This window comes from Geospiza fortis, unplaced genomic scaffold (genome assembly GCF_000277835.1).
Source record: "Geospiza fortis unplaced genomic scaffold, GeoFor_1.0 scaffold167, whole genome shotgun sequence".
NCBI lineage: Eukaryota > Metazoa > Chordata > Aves > Passeriformes > Thraupidae > Geospiza > Geospiza fortis.
The window spans coordinates 4,638,108-4,657,137 of NW_005054355.1; the positions used below are offsets into that span (position 1 = coordinate 4,638,108).

The 19,030-nt window shown below is 36.9% G+C and overlaps 1 protein-coding gene across 8 annotated transcripts in view; it reads left to right on the forward strand.

The window, feature by feature from the left end:
- Positions 1 to 6: 6 nt before the first annotated feature.
- Positions 7 to 19,030, forward strand: part of RNF170 (ring finger protein 170) — a 24,124-nt gene continuing 5,100 nt past the window's right edge. Inside the window, exons 1-7 of one of the 8 annotated variants that reach the window (XR_265379.2) lie at positions 15 to 124; positions 2,557 to 2,614; positions 9,343 to 9,486; positions 14,357 to 14,432; positions 15,733 to 15,841; positions 16,857 to 16,930; positions 18,748 to 18,852. Coding sequence is in view for 7 of the 8 variants with exons in the window: in XM_014308043.2 (XP_014163518.1) it covers positions 9,350 to 9,486; positions 14,357 to 14,432; positions 15,730 to 15,841; positions 16,857 to 16,930; positions 18,748 to 18,852 (504 nt within the window). In the remaining variant the exon portion in view is untranslated. Of the gene's footprint in view, positions 125 to 2,556; positions 2,615 to 9,342; positions 9,487 to 11,612; positions 11,813 to 14,356; positions 14,433 to 15,729; positions 15,842 to 16,856; positions 16,931 to 18,747; positions 18,853 to 19,030 lie in introns of those variants that run through there. The other 7 variants (XM_014308043.2, XM_005423588.2, XM_031059065.1 and 4 more) reach the window with 7 other exon arrangements.

Genomic DNA, 19,030 nt, shown 5'->3' on the forward strand with positions numbered 1-19,030 from the left:
CAGCGCGCCGGGCTGGGCTGTCCGCCCCTCACAGCCGGCCCGGGGGGACTGGGGAGGGTCAGGGAGACGCGAGTCCCTCCATTGCATGCCCGCCCGGGCACCTCGTACGCCGCCGGGCCCTTGGGTAGGAGGGGTGTGCAGTGCTTCCCCCGGCTCCGTGTGTCTGTGTGTCTGTGTGTCTGTGTGTGTCTGTGTCTTGGCGCGGAGGAGCTGTCCGGCGGGGCTGGCAGCGTGGGGTGTGTGAGGATGGTGTACCACAAGCGTTATCCATGTTGGTGTGGAATGTGGCTTGGCTTCTGGGTGGGGTGGTCCCTACAAGGTTTTTCTCTTTTTGGAGTAGAAAAATGACCTTTCACCCGCAAGCTTCCTTCTGTTTGTGACTGGAGCAGCCCCTACAAAGTTTTTCTCCTTTTGGAGTGGGAAATGACCCTGCACCCACAGACGTATCATAGTCTTAGTATCTAGCGTGGCTTGGCTTGTGTATGGAGCAGCCTTGACGACATTCTCCTCTGTTTTTGGACAAGACAACGACGTTAGCTTCCTTTCAACAAAGCTCTGCTGTAGTAAATTTAATGAACAGGCAACCTACCAGTATCTGAAGGGGGTCTGCAGAGAGGTCAGAGGGAGACTCTTTTTTAGGAACTGTAGTGACAAGGAGTAATGAGTTTAAACTTAAAGAAGGGAAATTTAGGCTAGGTAGCAGGAAGGAATTTTTACTGTCAGGGGCATTGAGATGCTGGAACAAGTTGTCCAAGGAGGTTGTGGATGCCCCACCCCTGGTACTGTTCAAAACCAGTTTGGATAAGACTTGAGCAACCTCCTCTACTGAGAGGTGTCCCTGTCTGTGGCATGGGGATTTTGGGACTGGATGATCTTTGAGGTTCTTTCCAATCTCTTAACTTTCTACAACTCTATGAGTTACTTGCAAGTGGTGACTAGGAAGAAGGATGATTAGGTATTGAAATGGGCTGCCCAGGGAGGTGGTGGAGTCACCATCCCAATGGGTGTTCAAGGAAAGACTGGACATGACACTTGGTGTCATGGTGTGGTTAGCAGGGAGGTGTTCAGTCTTAGATTGGACTTGATGATCTCAGGTTTTTCCAGCCTAGTTGGTTCTGTGTAATTCTTCAGGTGATTTAATTAATTTTTTATCTCAGAAACAGGGAGTCTGTCTGCGGCCAGGGTGCCCCTGCATCCTTGCCATGCTCCAGCCAGAGGAACTCTCCATCATGCTGCAAATGGGTCACCTGAGGAGTTCAAGCAGCTCTTTCTCTCTCACACAGTAGTGTGTTGGATTTTGGACTATTTGAAGTTTGCAATGAGAGTGTGTGGCATCGTGATAAGTTCTGCAGTTCCCTATCAGTTAACAACGAGCCTGGCATGCAATGACATGGAGGAGCAGGCACAAAGTTCTGATAACAGTGGAGGGTTGTATAAACAGGAAGGGTCACAGATGTGGAAACTGCCACTATTTTCCCTCTTTTCTCACACTTTTTCCATTTAATGAATTAGTAACATGGAGAAAAGTTGAATGCTCCCTTTATTTGAGCTTCTTTTGAACTGAAGAGTATTGTAGGAGCTGTGAAAATTTTCAAGTTTTCCCAGGAAAGTACTTTCTTACTGATCTCATTGTATAATCTGCTCTATAAGTTATAAATAAAACCTGTCTTCATTTAAAGGTAACTTTCAGTTTCAGGATGAATTTAAAGTCTTAGAAAACTACACAACTACCAACTTTCCATTCCAAGTTTTAATGTGTGCTTTAAGCAACATGCTTGTTACTTTTGACAGCTTTCACAGGTGCATTGCATGGTTTAAGGTTTTCTATCATATCTTCCTCTGTGTCTCATTTCCCACTCTGCTTTGCCCATTGCCACGAGGTGTGGCTTGTATTTTGTTGATGCAAACAAATACTGTATTGCTTTTTTGCCTTGCGATCTGTTTTAGATATGAGGTTGTGAATGGAGGTAGCGCTTTCTACAACAAGGAATTACTGGGCGCCTTTCCTAAGAGAGATCTGAAGCTTCCTCATACTTAGCTGAAGTACTGCCATGTTCCAGTAAACATTATTATAATGAAGTGACAGTATTTTCTTTTTCTTCTTGCCTGACCAGGAAAGTCAGGTATCCAAGCTGAAGGCATTCGCAGGCTCTTTCGCATGCTCCTATCTGCATATGAATTCAGTTCCACCCTCTGGTTTGTTTAGAACTCTGTACCTTTCAGTATGGTTTTGCCTTACAAAGTGGTGGAAAACTTTGTTAGGAATTGTTTTACACAAGTCATACATCACCCAGGCAGATATTCAGAATAGTAATGCTAGACAGGGCATTGCATGTCTTCTTGCTTCAAGTCATCCATGTGGTTTTGGACTCAGGAGAAAAATTATTGGAGATATTTTGTTTTCCCAGTAGAATGGTATATTCATTTTGGATTATTTTCCCTCACATCTTTGCACCTGTTGTTTGCAGCTGCATTACTTTTAATTTGCAAAACGTGCTTCCATCAGCAAAAGTAGAATATCTAACTTTTTTTTTCTTCTTTTTTTTTTCTCTTTAGGAAAAAATGTGCCTCAGAGACTGCTGACCTCAGACCCTGCAGAAACCTGCTTTATCAGGCAAGTGCCTCAGTTGGTCAGTTTGTAACATATACTCAACAAAATCATTGTTTGACTACTGAAATTGCCCTCTCCTCTCTCTTGGCAAGACTGTTCAGACCTTTTCCATTCTCTTTTGCAAAGGGTATGCATACACTTGAACGTAGTCAGCACAGTCCTGAAAGTAAAGGTGGTTCATGGTAAGCCTATAACTGAACATTATACGGCTGAGTTTGGCTGTATTTCTTGTACCAGCTGAACTTATTTGTAAACCCAAAGTTGATGCAAACTCATAATAATGATGCATTAACAGACTGCATGAAATTCTCATAGGATAATCCCAAGTCAGTTTTGACAGTCTTGTCACAGAATATATCTCTCATCAATTTATATGTTGCTATATTACAGATTTTTTTAAAATTTCCATTAGTAAATGTACCCTTTGGATTTTCTCCCACAGATTTTTACAATGTAGGGAGATACTTAGTAGTAGAGATTGTTGTTGGTGCTTTATTCAAGTAAGACTGTGCTCACAAAAATGAAATGCTAATAAATCCTGTTTCCTCAGAAATACTTTTTCTAAGTATGCCATCAATCATTTCTATTATTTCTGTTCTATAAAGTTATATTTGTCTAGACCGCTTCTTCAAAGCCTGACTTTAGTACACTAAGGAACCTGGATAAAATCTATCACCTCAGGATTTGGCTGATACAGGATTTAGGCTAGTAAACTCTGAGAGTCTTCAACACTTCCACTGTTCATGATGTGTAGTTCATGCCTGCTGTTGTTAACTGTTTCTGAATGCAGTCTGAGCATATCTTTGGACTCTTAAAGAAAGAATGCACAAATAACTATAGGACTCAGTTCGCTGAGTCAAGTCCATTCCCAAAGTCCCATTGTCAACAACAGAGAGATACCATGACCTGGTACTACACTGGAGCAGGAAGTAATTCGATAGCTTCTGATGAGACAGGTCTCAATTTTTGCTCTACATGTAAGAGTTTGTCTTTATTTTGGGAATTTTTGCCTGCTTTTCTCTTAAATAAAATGTGCTAAATTTATCCCTATAGATATTTCAACATAAGCTAATATATGTTCAGGGGGTAGATTACAGAAGAAGTATTCTCTATTTTAACATGCTTAAATTCTTAAAAGTTGGTTTATGTTGTCTGAAACAAGCCAATCTTACTAGAAACTTTTTGATACAAATGAAACCGATTTTTTGTGTGTTTCTCTTACATAGAAGAAAATTTTGAGGGAGCTTATCCTGGAAAACACACAACCTCTGCAAATTAAGCAGCTTTTTAAAAGGGTGAGAGCGATGCTTTTGCTAATAAAAGGCAACTGGCAAAAGGAGTTGCAGGTTGTGGCTTGCACGCTGGCCCACCATCACTTTATAATTAACTTGTAATTTTTGAAGAACCGATGGTGGCTGTACTGCATGAAGAGAAAAAGACTCAAAATAAAACTGAAATAAATGAAAATCCAAAACTCCGTTTTTCTCATCCAGTTCACTCCCAGCCCATCCCATAAAGGACACATTGTTATCCAAATTACCTTTCAGTTGTTGAGCAAATTGTACCATGCTCACAAAGTCAATACAGTAAGGTTAATAACTTGTATCTCACATCAGTATTACTTGTGTGTTACCTCATTTTTTACTTCTCAGACATCAAGAGAGCCTCTTATTTCTTTTTCACTGTGCTTGCACATTCCTTTGGTAGTGGGTCCTAAAAATCTCTGTGGTTTTGAGAGTATATAATCATATGGCACTTCCCTGATAAACTCAGAAAAGTTCAAATACTTCAGAAAACTATGGGAAAAGTTCTGACTTTGGATAGCTGACAGCTGTTTAACATATCATGGTAAAGACTGGATTGTTTTTATGAGTCATAGCATAGGGTATTGTTGTAGCGGTGCTTTATGTTGAACATTGAAAATCATAACAATACTTTTCAGATCTGAAAAATTAAGAAATAATACATCCACACTAGTGTGTGTCTTAATTCCCTCACACTTCAATGTGTTCTGTATAAATTTCCAAGAATAAAAGCCAATACTTGCAGTATTGCTCATTATAGTTCTCTTTTGTTTTTTGCTTAAATCTGCATGAATTGTTCATACATAACCACAGAGGGAAAATGTAACTTTAAAAAGGTCTGTAGACTCTTGAAATGTAAAAGAAAAAATTGGTGTTACCTTCTGTCAGTGATCACTTTGAGAAAAACTTGTAATAAACAAGGTGATTTTCTGTACAGATGATTAATTACTGACAGATTTACAAATAAAACTCTATGATTTTACAAACAGTAAATTGCATTCTTTTCTATTGCAAAACTTTTTGTGGACAATTTACTCTGAGGTTGTTCATACTCTCTAGCCATCAAGACCTCTCGTGGAAATGAACCGGATCCCAGTCTACTGGGATGCAGTGTCAAGCTGTAACTTAGCTAGCCCAAATGGAATGGAGGAGTAACTCCTTGTCTTTTTCCCCCTTTTCTGTGTTGTTTTACTTGAAGCAAGTGCCAGTAGTCTGAAGATGAAATAAACCTGAAATTTAAGATTTGGGCTTTGGTGGTGTTGTTTTTGAAGTAGGAAAAAGGCCCAGCATTTTTGTCAGTTTTTAAGTTTGCGATTGATATTTTTAAAATTCTGAAGTTAGTTGTATGAATTCCAGTTTTAATGTGAGTATTATTAGATGTTGCTTGGTTTTCATCCTCTCATAGACTGAAGTTATGCTTGCATTTAAGAAAGCCATCCTTATGAAATGGCTAAAAAGAGAAAAAGTCTTAAGTATAATCAGAAATCATTTATCTGAATTTAATATATTTTCAATTACTGCCTTTTTTCCACTGAAGTAATCTTATACAGTTGGTACTTTTCTCAGAGCTAGTGTAGACAGGAATTAATTTATTGTATTAAAGAATAGAAACAGAGCAATGAAAACAATTCAAACCTTATTTGCAATTTTGGAAAGAAACAAGGTAACATAAACCTACAGAAAAGAAAGAAAGAAAACCTTTAAAATAATTTAATGTTTGAAAAGTCTGTGATTGTAGAGCCCAGATCTGAAAATAATTATATGCGGAAAAGGTTGATGAAATGCTGTCATTTTTTCGTAACTGGAAAAATGTAATGAATCAATGGATGGAATTTAGTATGAGCCATACTAACTCACTCTTGAATTGCATCAAATTATTAACAGTGACTGTTTTAGGAGTGGTTAGATATATGTAATAAAATCTGGTTCTAAAAGGTTTCTCTGACACACACTTGGTCTTTATCAACACTGGCTGTCTCCAAAGACTGAGTCTTCATTACATTATTTAAATGTCCTATAGCTTGCTTTTTAGTTGCACCAGCTGAAAGAGCAACAATTGCTGAACACACGCACTGTGAGGTGAGATTTCTTAGAAGCTATTTTTAGTTATCATACATTCAAACCACTGCAGATCACTCTTTGGCTGCTGTAGTTGCCCTTGAAGAAACATGAACTGCAAGCCTCCAGTTCTGGGTATTCTGTTTGAAAACATTCAAGATAGCCTTGAAATCACAAAATTCCTTCCTCCTTCCGTCAGACATTTTTTCTATTAGTGTATTTTAACATTTTCTTTGTAGACATTGCTTTTTTAAACATGCTATCTTAGAAATTGGAGGAGGAGATTGTTACTGTCTCTACTGAGGCATGAATTCAGAGGAAGTATGTATTGGTTCTTTTGAAGTGATACCCTTCTGTTTTGTAGTACCTAGTCTACACAAGACTTGTCAGCTCTCACGTGCAATGATCTTATTGAGAGAAAGTGTTGGAAGTAATAAGAAAAATATACAGAGCACTTGTTGGCTGTCCAGAAACAGCAAATAAATTAAAATATGAACAACGTGGGCATTAAGCATTGATAGTTTGTCTTCTCTAGAATTCAGTGATAGAAGCAGCTGGGAATGAGACTGATGCAGATTCCACTCCCCCTTTATATAGTCTTTGCAGTATTGATACATAAGTAAAGACAAAGTGTCTCAGGGTGTTTATGCAGAGAGAAGGACTGTGCAATAATTTTTCTTGTACACTATGCTTATGTCAAAAAGGTTATTGGGAAAGTCATATATGTTTCAAACTGAAGGGCTGAAGTAGATATAAGTAACTGGCATTATGTGCAAGAAGGAAGAGAAAGTGAGGATCTGTGTATTTCGTTTTCATGTTCTGATGCTAACTTTGGCACCTTAGTTTGGTATTTCAGGAAAGATGAGTGAGCAGAAATTAAGGCAAGCAGATGCAGTGAATGCTATTGATGGTAGGCAGATAAAAATTGGGAGTGTTGTTGCAAGGAACATACAGAAAGGGAAGAGCTGGAGTAGATGTCTTGAAGGCTGTTGAGGGAAACTGATTTAAATTGGTGTGATATTGATAATCTTGGTGTTGTTTTCAAAGTGCATCAAGCAAGCAGTGACAGAGGAAGTTCAGGTGTTAATGTAAGAAGCGCTTGCCTTCCAAAGGTACAGTTAAACCATCTGTATGTCTCTGACACAGTAGGCATTTCTGAAAAAAAAACCACCCCCAAAACCCTGGGTAATACTTAATGGGATGTAGCTGTCATTGGCATATTGGTGTATTCTAACAGAACTGATGTGGAGCAAGGGAGGAATTATACCAGTTCCTTGGCATTTATGTCTGATTTTGTTCTGAGTGGTCAACCCAGAAAAAAACAGTGGGACAGAGTAAAAATTAGTCAACTGATAATGATCCTTAAGGAGGAAAAACATAGAAATGGAAGATATCAGCATGCACAGTTGTGGAAAATGGTTGTCTCATGTGTAAGAAAGAGAAGCTTCTTCAGGACAGGATATGCAAAGAACTTAAGTATACAGGCAGGTAATGTTGGGTTAGGGAGGCATCACAGCACACCTGCCTGTCCAGATCCTCAGCACCAAGGAACCACTGTCAGAAAAATTTCACAACATCTTAACCTCATGGCTTTAGCTATAGGAATGTAATTGTATAACTAGCTATGCAGAGAAATGCTCTAACTCCTTGTGTAGGCCCATGTTCCTATGTAAGACCTTTCCACAAAGATCTGGTCTTTCATTCGTTAGTATATATGAAATGTGTGTAAACACTGACCTACTTTAAATATGCCTTTCTATGAGTCACTGGTGTTCCACCTTTGAAAGAAGTTACTCTTTCCAAATACTGTGGCACAGTTGCTTGTTGAAAGCTGTAATTAGCAAAAAATTGACTATACTTACAGAAATAATAGTCTCAGTTCAGATTGGCACACTTAGGATAATTTAGTTTATTATTTCACTTCATATATGCTTCATTATTCCATTTTAGCTTTCACAGGGAAAGCCCAAAAATACAACAATTAATGAAATCTCCCCTTGTTCTCCAGGAGTTTGCTCTGCTCTTATGGTACTTACTTATACCACTTACACTTCTTAACAATACTCTTAGAATGTATCAACTTCTCTTGTATTCCTGCTACAGAAGGCCGCTGCCACAAACATAAGGAAGCTTAAAAAAAACTCCACTGCTTATACTAGAAAAAATGTGGAGGGTGAGAGTAGCTGTCTTAGAGAAAAGATTATGCTTTTTTATTAGCAACAGACTGACATGCTGAAATTTTGCCAGGGTAGTCATTACAGGTATCCACTAAAATCCTGATGACTTGTACTCCATTTCAGTTTTGCAATTAATTCAGGGCCAGAGGGTGGTTGGTAATACTTTCTAGACAGCGAGGTTTAAATTAAAAATGACACATGAGCTGTGGAGTGTAGTGAAACACTGATAAAAGCTTGCAAGCTGGACTAGGAAACAGAAAAACATACCAGTCTTAATACCTTCAGAAACCAATACTGGGATTTTATGGCAGCTTCATGGAAATACTTCAATTGTGCATGGACAGAGCTTCAGTATGACTTCTCATGTCATTTGACAGAGTTAGCTTCACTGTTCTGATTTCGTAATATTCATAGCCATAGTTCATTTCACTTCCTGATTGCAACAGCAATGATTCAGCAGTGGGTTGGAAACTATTTTATTTCACGTCTCCAGCTGTAGGTTAGTGCTGTGGGTTAATAAATGTTAACCTTAGTCACTGATGGCTGCAAATGTGAAACAAATATAAAACAAGTGAGTTTAACTAAGGATAATGCTATTTTTCTTTCAAGTTTTCCCCACGTTTCCAGCTAAAGGTTGGTAATGCGCAGAAAATGGAAATGAAGTTTAAAATGTATTGGGTGATTCCTGTGTATCGCAATGAGCATTTAACACTAAAACCAAAATGTCCTTGTTTCTTCATTCATGTAGGTGGTGAAAGTTAAGTTTCTGTGTTGGCTTAGCCTACCAGGAATGATGTGGTGTGTAATAGCTAAAATTCTTGATAATGCAGAGTCTTTTAAAATTTTTCCAATAGACAGTCCTTAGAATATGGCCAGCTCAGTAATGACCTATTCCTATGCAGGTTTTCTTATAAAGACTTCAAGGTAAACTATCTCACTATTTTTTTTAATGTTCAAATCATAACACATAACACATTTAAGATTTGTTTGCTACTGCATAAGACCTCTACAGCAAACTCAGTGTTTGTTAAAAATGGATACATTCCTTCTTTTTGTACCATTCTTTTCTCCCAACAATGACTATTCTGTTTACATATTGTTTGTAACTTTGTTTAAAATGTCTGTGCATGTAACAAGACATAACACATACATTTTAATATATGTATATATATCTATTTTTTTTCCATTTTAGAGCTGTGATGGCCAGTCACCAAGCAGAAGTTCAGAGTTTGAAGCTAGATAATGATTCAGTTATAGAAGGAGTAAGTGACCAGGTACTGGTGGCAGTTGTGCTCAGTTTCACTTTCATTGCTGCTCTGGTATATACACTTTTAAGGTGAGAATGTGTTGAGAGGAATTATTCATTTTTTATAAAAATCCTAACTTTCTTCACAATTGTGTGCATTGGTAAATAAAAACTGTGATTTTGTGACAGTAAGGAAGTGGTTGTTTGATTGCTTACTATGTTTAACTAATTGCTTGGTACAGCTAAAATCAAAAGTGGAGTTTAACTCTTCCATATCTTCAGATAATCAAACTTAGTACTGTTCGTCATTCATTAAGACTGAAAATGGTTAAATTCAGTCTCTATGGCTGCTGTGTTTTATTTGGTTAAAAAGTACAGATTTGTCAACGACTCCAAGATTAAAATTGGATATATTCCTCCAATGTATGTTCTAGCTGAAGTCTTCTTCCAAGAAAGCAAACAAACAACAACCCAAATCCAAATAAATTAACTGATTTTTTTTTTTAATGAGTATGCTGTACAACAGTGGATTGCAATGTGCATTCCATAAGGAAAATGTTAAGTTCAGAATTCAGTAACTTTAATGATCAAGTCATCAAAGCTTATTTTTATTTCAGTTTTTCTTTGCATCCTAACAAACATCTTAGCCTATGTGTTTTGGGAAAATGAGCTTCAGATAGGCTTGTTTTATTTTATTTTATTTTATTTTATTTTATTTTATTTTATTTTATTGATGTGTGTAAACCTCTGAACACAGAACAGTTTTCAAAACCAAGGGAACTCAGTTTAGTGACACAGTGGCATCATGGAACTTGAAGAAGGTATGTCCACGTGAGAAATATTGCTGCGGTAGGGTTACTTGAGAGCAAGCTACTAAATAAGCTATAGGTGGAAAAACTTGGTTGGACTGCAAGGCAGTGCTGCTGTTAAGGACCAGGAGATCACAAAAGAATCTTAAGAAAGGAGTTCACTTCACCTTGCCTTTTTTTTTTCCCAAAGCTGTTTCAGTTACTCAGATTGCTTTAATAATGCCTCTTTTTTATCTGCTCTGTTATGATTTCTTTCTCCTTCATATTGACATTTTTGGCATTTGTGACTTGAATTTTAAATGTTTAGTTTAAAAGTTAACACTTTATTTTTGAACTCTAGAAAGGCAAGTAAGAAATATTAATAAAAAGTGAGTGGAACTAGGGTTAGCAGTTGACAAGAGTAGCAGGAGTTCAGTCAGAATTAAGTTCGGGAGATGATGCGTCAATTATGAAGAGTTACTTAGGGAGGAAGATAAGGCTAATTATCGACTGCCTCTGCAGAGTAATGAGGTAGGTAAAAAGTTTGACTGTGAATCCTGTTACATGCCTTGATGGTTTGTTTTCTGGAGTGGCAAACAAACTGAAAACACAAAGCTTCCAGACTTTGGAGGTCTGCATTGTATGATTTGTGGCCAGTGACAGGACCTGAGGAACACGTGAAGCTGAGTCAGAGGAGATTTAGGTTAAGATACCAGAAAAAAGTTTTTCACCCAGAACGTTGAGCAGGCTCCCCAGAGAAGTCACAGCACCAGCCTGATAGAGCTGAAGATGTGTTTGGGCGATACTCTCGTGCATATGTGTCTTGAGATGTCCATTTAGGACCAGGAGTTGAACTCAGTGATCCTGATGGGTCCCTTCCAACTCAGCATATTCTGTGACTGTGATTCTATGACTGACAACTGAAAGTCTTACCAGTATCCTCTTAGCTCCCTGTTCTGCCTTCTGGTACCTTTTGAAATTGTCTGTATTCAGCAGCACTCTTCATCTATCTCATTTGTATTGTTGCCCTCAAAATCTGCATAGTATGATAGAAAATCTGTACAGTACAAAAATTACAGTACTTTTATTTAGCAGAGAGGGGGAAGTGAGGAAGAAAAAGAGTATTTTCTTTTTCTTCTCTAGTTACCTTAGACAGTACAGTGGTCTTTGCATTGCTTATATGGTGTTCATTATCCCATTTTTTTTCTTTGCCTTTCATGCTTCTGTATCAACAGAACTGAAATACTTAAGTTGGGTAGGAACAGGTAAGTGTACAGGAAGGAAAGCTTACAAGGTGATGAGTAGCTGCAGGAGCTGAATCAAAAGGGAAATGAGCAGCAAGGAGTATGTGTTGCAGTAGATTTTAGGGGGCAGAAGCAGAATATGGAGAGAACTGTTAAGGGATATAATTGTTGTACTTGTTTCCAGGTGAAAGAACTCAATGAAGCATCGCATCAAGGCTTCATTCACGCTTCTGGCGGAGAAACTTACAAGCCATAATTAACATTTGTAACAGGTTGCAGATGTGTAGTTCAGGCACTATATGATACTTGTGTGAAGCCTGTATGCTTTTGAGTTATAAATTTTGATAAAATGAAGCCAGATTTTTTCCATCATCTTTTAAACTGGTGAGTAGGTTGTCACATTACAAATGAGATTGTGAAAATTCAGTGTATTCAGCAAATTAAAGGAAGCCTGATCCTTTAATTCCCTACAAGAGATTTGTCCTAGATGACTTAACTGTTCCGTGTTTATGGGTCTACAAGTTTAGATTTTTTAATCTAATTTTTCTATCCATTATATGGTTTGATTATAGGATCAAGTCACTATTTTCGGCAGAAGTGAGATCTTAGTCCTTGGAAATTAACAGTGTCCATCACTGCACAGTGATGCATCAGTCCCCTTAAGTACTGTACCTCTATTTCCTTGTGTGAGACTGCACACTGAATGAGTCTTCTTCCTTCCAATAATAGTTTGGCGGGGCCCTCTGTGATACATAATACAATCTTTCCACATCATGGGACCTTTTCCCTCAAGTTTTGGCATGCTAGCAGTCAGAAATAGGGAAATAAAAGGCCTTTGCATCTAACTTTATTTATTTCTGGTTTGTGTTTGATAATGCCTCTAATGACATGGCACCATATTGGTTTTCATTTATTTCAGTTATCTTCTTACACTAATTGCTTGACAGAATTATAAATTTGATGTCTTGAGCTCTGCCTGTCCCTTCCTGAACATTGCATGGTTTTCAGCTACATCACTGTCTTATGCATAAGTGACTGTATATGCTGTACCCCTGCAGCTCTGCAAATGCTCTCATGATTTCGGCATAGTATGTTATACCAGGGTAAGGTCATATAAATGAACACTTGCAGTAGCAAATTTGCTACTGCTAATTTAGTTGTTTATGGAGAAATCAGAATAAACTGTCTTACAATTCATGCCTTGCGCTTGTGTGTGAATCAAATTGGACTTCAATATATATCGGACAATCTGGCAAACTGAAGATGTGAAATGCGTTTATTTTGTAGCATCTAAACAGAAAAATACTTCTATACATATTGCATGTATGGCAGACAACAACCACAAAATCTGATTCATGGAGACCAAAGGTGCATAAGAAGTGTTTTAATACAGGCTTTCTATCATATAACTTTCATATGTCATCCACATTAGTATTAAATAAATTTTCTTTTTACAGATAGTCATGTAAATACTAGCATGAAAAATATGTCTATTTCTCTTTGAAAAAAGAATGAGGCAGACAAAATGTTAAACATTTTAGCAATAACTCAATAAACATTTGAGCAATAATGCAATATTATGATTACTCACATTAACTGAAGGAAAATATTGCAGAAGCTTCTAGAGCCATTGAGGAAATTATATAATATAAATGCAACCAGAAAATGTCCTGAAAGTTCAGCCAGTCCAGCCCACATCTCTGACAGCTTACCTCAATATCCCTGGAAGCACTGCAACCTGTTTTTTTGATTTAACTTCTAGTCAGGGATGAATCAAAATAGCCTGAGGTAATCTTGTCTGATTTTGTACATTATGTAGTTAGAAATGTGTTTCCACAAGCCTTAGACAACTATGGGAAATAATTGCTCATATTTATAGAATGAAAGACTTATCCTGTCCCCTTTTCACTCCATGAACAGTCTTCTATATACACTGACATTTCTTAAGTCTTTCTCTAATGTATAAAAAATGTGGGCAGTAGTTCTTATTATCTTCTGAACTTTCTCCAAATTCTCTATGTGTTTCTATGCATTTAGCCCAAAATGGTGAACAGAATCCAGCTGAGACCTAAAGAGTGCTGAGCAGAATGTATCATCATTCAAATCCATATGAATTAATAAAGCATAAAAATTCATATGCTATTCACTCATATTTATTGTAACACAACACCTCTGATTGCTGTCAGCACATTTTTAATTTCAAATCTGTCCCATTATGCTTTTGAATTTCAAATTTGTAATATACTCATCCTTCTTTCTTCAGTGTGGCCCTTCCCAATGATTCCTCTTGGCATATCTAACCTGTAGTTTGCCTGCCTGTAGAATCTTTCTTTTTTTAAAAAAGAGTGATTTTAAGAGAGTGGTTTCTTTTTATATCCAGTCTGCTGATAGTTACATGAATTCAGTATTCTAAATGTAAGTTTGTCTACCCTTTCTTATGTAAATGCCATGTAGCAGATAAAATTGAAGTAATTAGGAGGTTCCAACTCTGTGACTTAGGCAGTGAGTGAAAAACTAGTAATTTATTGAGTAATTTGTTGACTAGACCAACAAATAAGAAACTAGCAATGGAGACAAAAATGAAAAATATTTCTGCGTCTTTAATTAATAAGCTTTCAAGGAACTTCTTTTTTTTTTAGGTTCAAGACTTAATTTTTTCTCAGATTAAAATCTAGTTTTAACATGATTTAATGATTGGTTGTGGAGTCTCTGAAAAATCCTGCTGCTGTACAGCTTTAAGTGTCCAAAGTAACTTTAGGATCCAGAATAAATTCCTGTTTCCTTAATTATTTGTGTACTTCCTTTAAAATCCTTTATAGCAGGAAATAATGGGGTTTTGCCCTTTGTTCAGGTTTCATATTTGTTTCAGTGAGTTATTTTTCAGTGTTGGATCACCAGGCTTTTTATTGCTTGTATTTCCTTTCACAGAAATGAACATCAGAACATACATCCAGAAAATCAAGAGCTAGTGCGAGCTCTTCGTCAGCAGCTTCAAACTGACCAGGTGCTGTACCAAGTGTCAGCATCATTCAGCTCTCTGATGTGGGGTACTGCAGGCTTCTCTGAGGTTCTGGAAGATGATCTTGAAAGTTATGGGAGCTTACTTACTGTACAGAGGCATCCTTAAAATCCATCAAGTCATGGGATAATGTACCCTTTTTTAATGGATGCATCAAGTAATTAAAACTAAATTTTGGCTGGTTCTTTTTTCAAATAAATTTTTGCCACAAGGTGGAGTATGTTAGATTATGCTGTGTGCTTCCTGGAATGTTCCTGGGAACTTTAGGGTAAAGGAAAGGAAATCTGGAGTACAGTTTGCTGAGAGAGGACAGGGGTAGATGTTTAGACTGATAATCAGTGTGTAGCAGAACAATGGCACAGCAACAGAAGCCAGGCACAGACTGACAGAGAGGAACTTTTTAGCAAAGCCTTTAGTCACAGGACAGAGAGTAGTGGTTTTAAAGTGAAAGAAGCTAGGTTGAGATGGGGTGCAAGGAAGAAATTATTTTCTGTGAAGCACTGGGGACAGGCTGCCCAGAGAAGTTATGAATGCCTCATCTCTGGAAATGTTCAAGGCAGGGTTGGATGGGGCTCTGAGCAGCCTGGTCTAGTGGAAGGTGTCCCTACTTATGGCAGGACAGTTCGAACTCGTGATCTTTAAAGGCCTTTCCAGCTCAAACCATTCAATGATTCTATGATGCATCCAGTTGAACAGGTAGAGTCTATGCCATACTTTTGGAGAATATTGAAAAGTCTTTTATCATGATATTTCTTGAAATAACAACAGTGCATATTTATGTGGAAGACAAATATGGCAAAATGGGGAGAAAAACTGTTTCATGACAGTGACATACACAAGTTGGTATCTGTGTTTGGGCTTGGAAACACTAAATGCTGCAACTGGTAAGCAACACAGTTTGGTTACCTGGCTCTGGACAGAACTACTCAGGATAATGAAGGAACAATATAGATCCAAGTTTGTTATTCATGCTCTAGCGTGTCTAACATGACTAGTTGTGAAGGACCAAGGAGGTTCTTTCTTTGTGGTCTTTAACTGGTTTCAAGCACACACTTACTAACAGATGAAGGGAAAATAATGGTCCTGTCACAAGAACTTGCTTATTGAATCAATGCATTTAACTATGTTTAATTTTTACATTTAAATATATTTCTCATTTCACATAGTTCTGTGTTTGACAGTTTGACTTAAAGTGAATGAACACCAATTTATTATTTTTTAGAACTCAGTAGACTTACATAACATAGTATCTCCAACACTTTGTGTTTTCCTGCTGTTCCAGCAGGATGCTTCTGCTGGTGATCGGCATCGCTTCTATACAGATATGTCGTGTCCAGTCTGTTTGCAACAGGCTACGTTTCCTATAGAAACAAATTGTGGACATCTCTTCTGTGGTAAGCAAGAAAAGCTCCTAGCCCCAAAGTTAAAAACAGAACAGAAATACAAACTTTTGGCATTAGCTCAGGCATCCTAATTCAAAGTTTTGTTTGCTTTTAACTGTTTATTGTTGCGTCTGCAAAATAAATAATTTTTTATAAATAGTTGAGAAAATACATTTAGGAATAAACAGTTACTTTAAGAGTGTGCTGCATTGTTTTCTATGCTATCAGGAATGAAACTGTTTAATTTTAAAATGTCAAAGAGTATAATTTGTTTCCAGTTTAGTAAAAAACTGAAGATGTTGAAGAACATTTGGGAATGTACCATTTTTTAAAAAACTCTTTTAGAAAGAATAAAATATTCTTTATTTCACAAAATATTTTTTCTTGGAAGTTCTTCAGAATTCTAAGTGCACAATTGATTAAAGTGTTTGGTTTTGTGGTTTGTTGAGGCTATATTTATATAGTGACATCCTATGTAGCATTTTGCTTCTTCTCCTTCAGGTTCCCAGTAGAATTATTCCATCTGTTTTTTTTGAAGTATATAGCATATACCATGCCCAGTTGTTTAAATGAAAAACAAGCAAGTTTGGAAAACAGATAAAATACTTACGTTTTTATATTTGTCTTCATCTGTTGAAACTGATGATGATAAAGCCAAGTTTTTAGGATAAATTTTGCATCTCTTGACATTTTTGTGACTTCTACATTTTAAACTGGCAAAAATTTTTATTATTTGCTTCTTCACTTAATGAATAAAAATTTGTTGTGTTTCCCGCAAATAATGCCTTAAAATTACTGATTCAGTTGAACCTATTCAGGCATTTTCTCATTAATAGCATTGAATTTAAGATGTTAGTTCTTGGTATCTTCAGTGAATGCTGTACACAAAATTACATCAGAAACTGTAGATTTAACCTAACTGCTTATATACACTTTTTGTTGTTTCCTTTGCTGTGAAATGTATTATTTCAGGTGATGCGTTTTTCATCTGAGGAGTTTAAATGTGTGTGTACCTTACCTTCACCAGGTTCCTGCATTATTGCCTACTGGAGGTATGGCTCATGGCTGGGTGCCATCCGCTGTCCGATCTGCAGACAGACGGTAATATTTTAAATCATCATGGACCCGTCAGTTTGGCTGTATAGGATAGCCTGCCACAAGGCACTTACATGTGAGCTGCAATAGTGAGGCTGGCAGATAAAGAAGTCTGAGAAACCGAAAAAATACAGAGGGATATGTGAGATAGGAATGGTGGACATTCAGTTTTTCCAAACTTCTTGCTTTGACAAATGGCTCCAAAAATTCAGATTGTTTTGCAATAGCTGATAACTCAGCTATTTTTCTGTAAAGACTATATGAAAACAGAAAATTGTGAGATTTAAACTATGATCCTTTCATGCTTTCTGTTGAAGATGTTGTTAACTTCTTTTACCAGAATTTGCATCTGAAAGGCTTGGCTGCACACTACTGGTTCCTGAGAAATATGCTCTCTCTTCCCTCTGTCCCTACCAAAAGACCTATCCATGTCAATTTCTTATTTTGGTCTTATTTTTAACTTGTATGTATTATTAATTTAATCTTTGTAGAGCAAGCACTGACTTACTTCCTACACAACTTACTTACATTGTCAGTTTGAAATATGTTCCTGCAACTCATTAAGGCTTAGGATCTCTGAGTCTGGTAGTGTATGTTTTAACAAAAGTACATCTTTATTTTAACAGTGCACAAACTACAGAGCTAGTAACTTCTAATGAATTATGTAACTCATGCCCTTGTCCCTCCATTGAATCCTACTTTGATTGTGTGTATCAGCAGGACAAATGACTGTAAGAAGACAGCTGAAGGAAAAAAAAATAGATATGACTGGAAGAAGAATGAGTAGGTTTAGAGTGTAGCCAGTGAAGAAAAATACACAAATAATAGGTGGGGAAGGTGTGGAAAAGGGGAAAATAAGTGATTTTCTTTATTGTCTTTCCTTATATATATTTTCATTTATGTTTCTCTGAGTAACAGGTATATTAGGTGGCACTGTTTTCATGGTTATGTATTCGTTCTAACCCTGATTTATAAATGGTGAAGGGAAAGATGTATACATGAACATGAGTCATACAACAGGTTTGTGGCAGGACCAGAAGTTGAATGTAGATCTTCTCATGCTCTCGTTTCTGAATGTGACTGCCACACAACAGATTTATATTTAGTCACCAGTTACAGAGGAAGCTTCTGAAGACTATAATAATTTAAAGTACTATGCCTTCCCTGTTTCCCATAATAATCTGTGGTTTTTACCTGTACATTGCTTCCAAATAGAAGTCTCAGCAACTCCTATGCAGAAAGATAACATACGTAAGGTCATACTCACATATATCTTATTTCTCTATGTTTGCATGAAAGTTAACCCAAGAACAGAGCAAAGTTCTCTGTCCATACAAAACAGTTGAAGGTTAATATCTTTTTCTTAATTCATCTCGCTTGAAGATCCATATGCAAAACCATGAGTTTTGCTGCATGTTTGTTGTTATGCAAGGCAATCCTAAAAATAGTAAAAGAAAGGCCTCATTGATTGCTTTATTCTATTTTAAATTTAGAAAAGAAAATTAGATTAATTTGGTAAATTAGCTTTGTTCTTGAAATCAATTGTCCCACTTATGAAACATAAAGTATTTAGGTGTTTAGGATGCCTCTCTTAAGAGGAAGGGTATTTTGTGCTTTTTTTTAACAATCTTTTTAAAAATTAATATTCTGTAAGGAGCTGTAAGGAATTAATTAGTTAAAATTTAATAGCAGTACGCATGATAGTAATTTTCAGGTTATTCTCCTATTAAATATTCAACTAAACGAAAGTTTTTTTCTATATAGTTAACTAAAGATGACTGTTTTACATTGCATGTGTAACATAATCTCCCTGCTGTGCCTAGGTAACACTATTCTTACCACTCTTTGGTGAAGATCAGCAGGGTGCAGCCCAAGTGTTTCAAGATGTTAATGATTACAATCGAAGATTTTCAGGACAGCCCAGATCAGTAAGTTTGGGTAAATTTAGGTGGAAGTCAATGGTGTCAGGAGAGTTTGAGAGCAATTTTTTTGTTTTTTCCCCCTTCTTCTTTTTTCTTCCCCTGGGATATGGATTTTCTCTTCCTGATGCTTAGGGCCTAGGCAACTTTTCTTTAGGAAATTCATATTGAAATGGTTAGGCCAAAC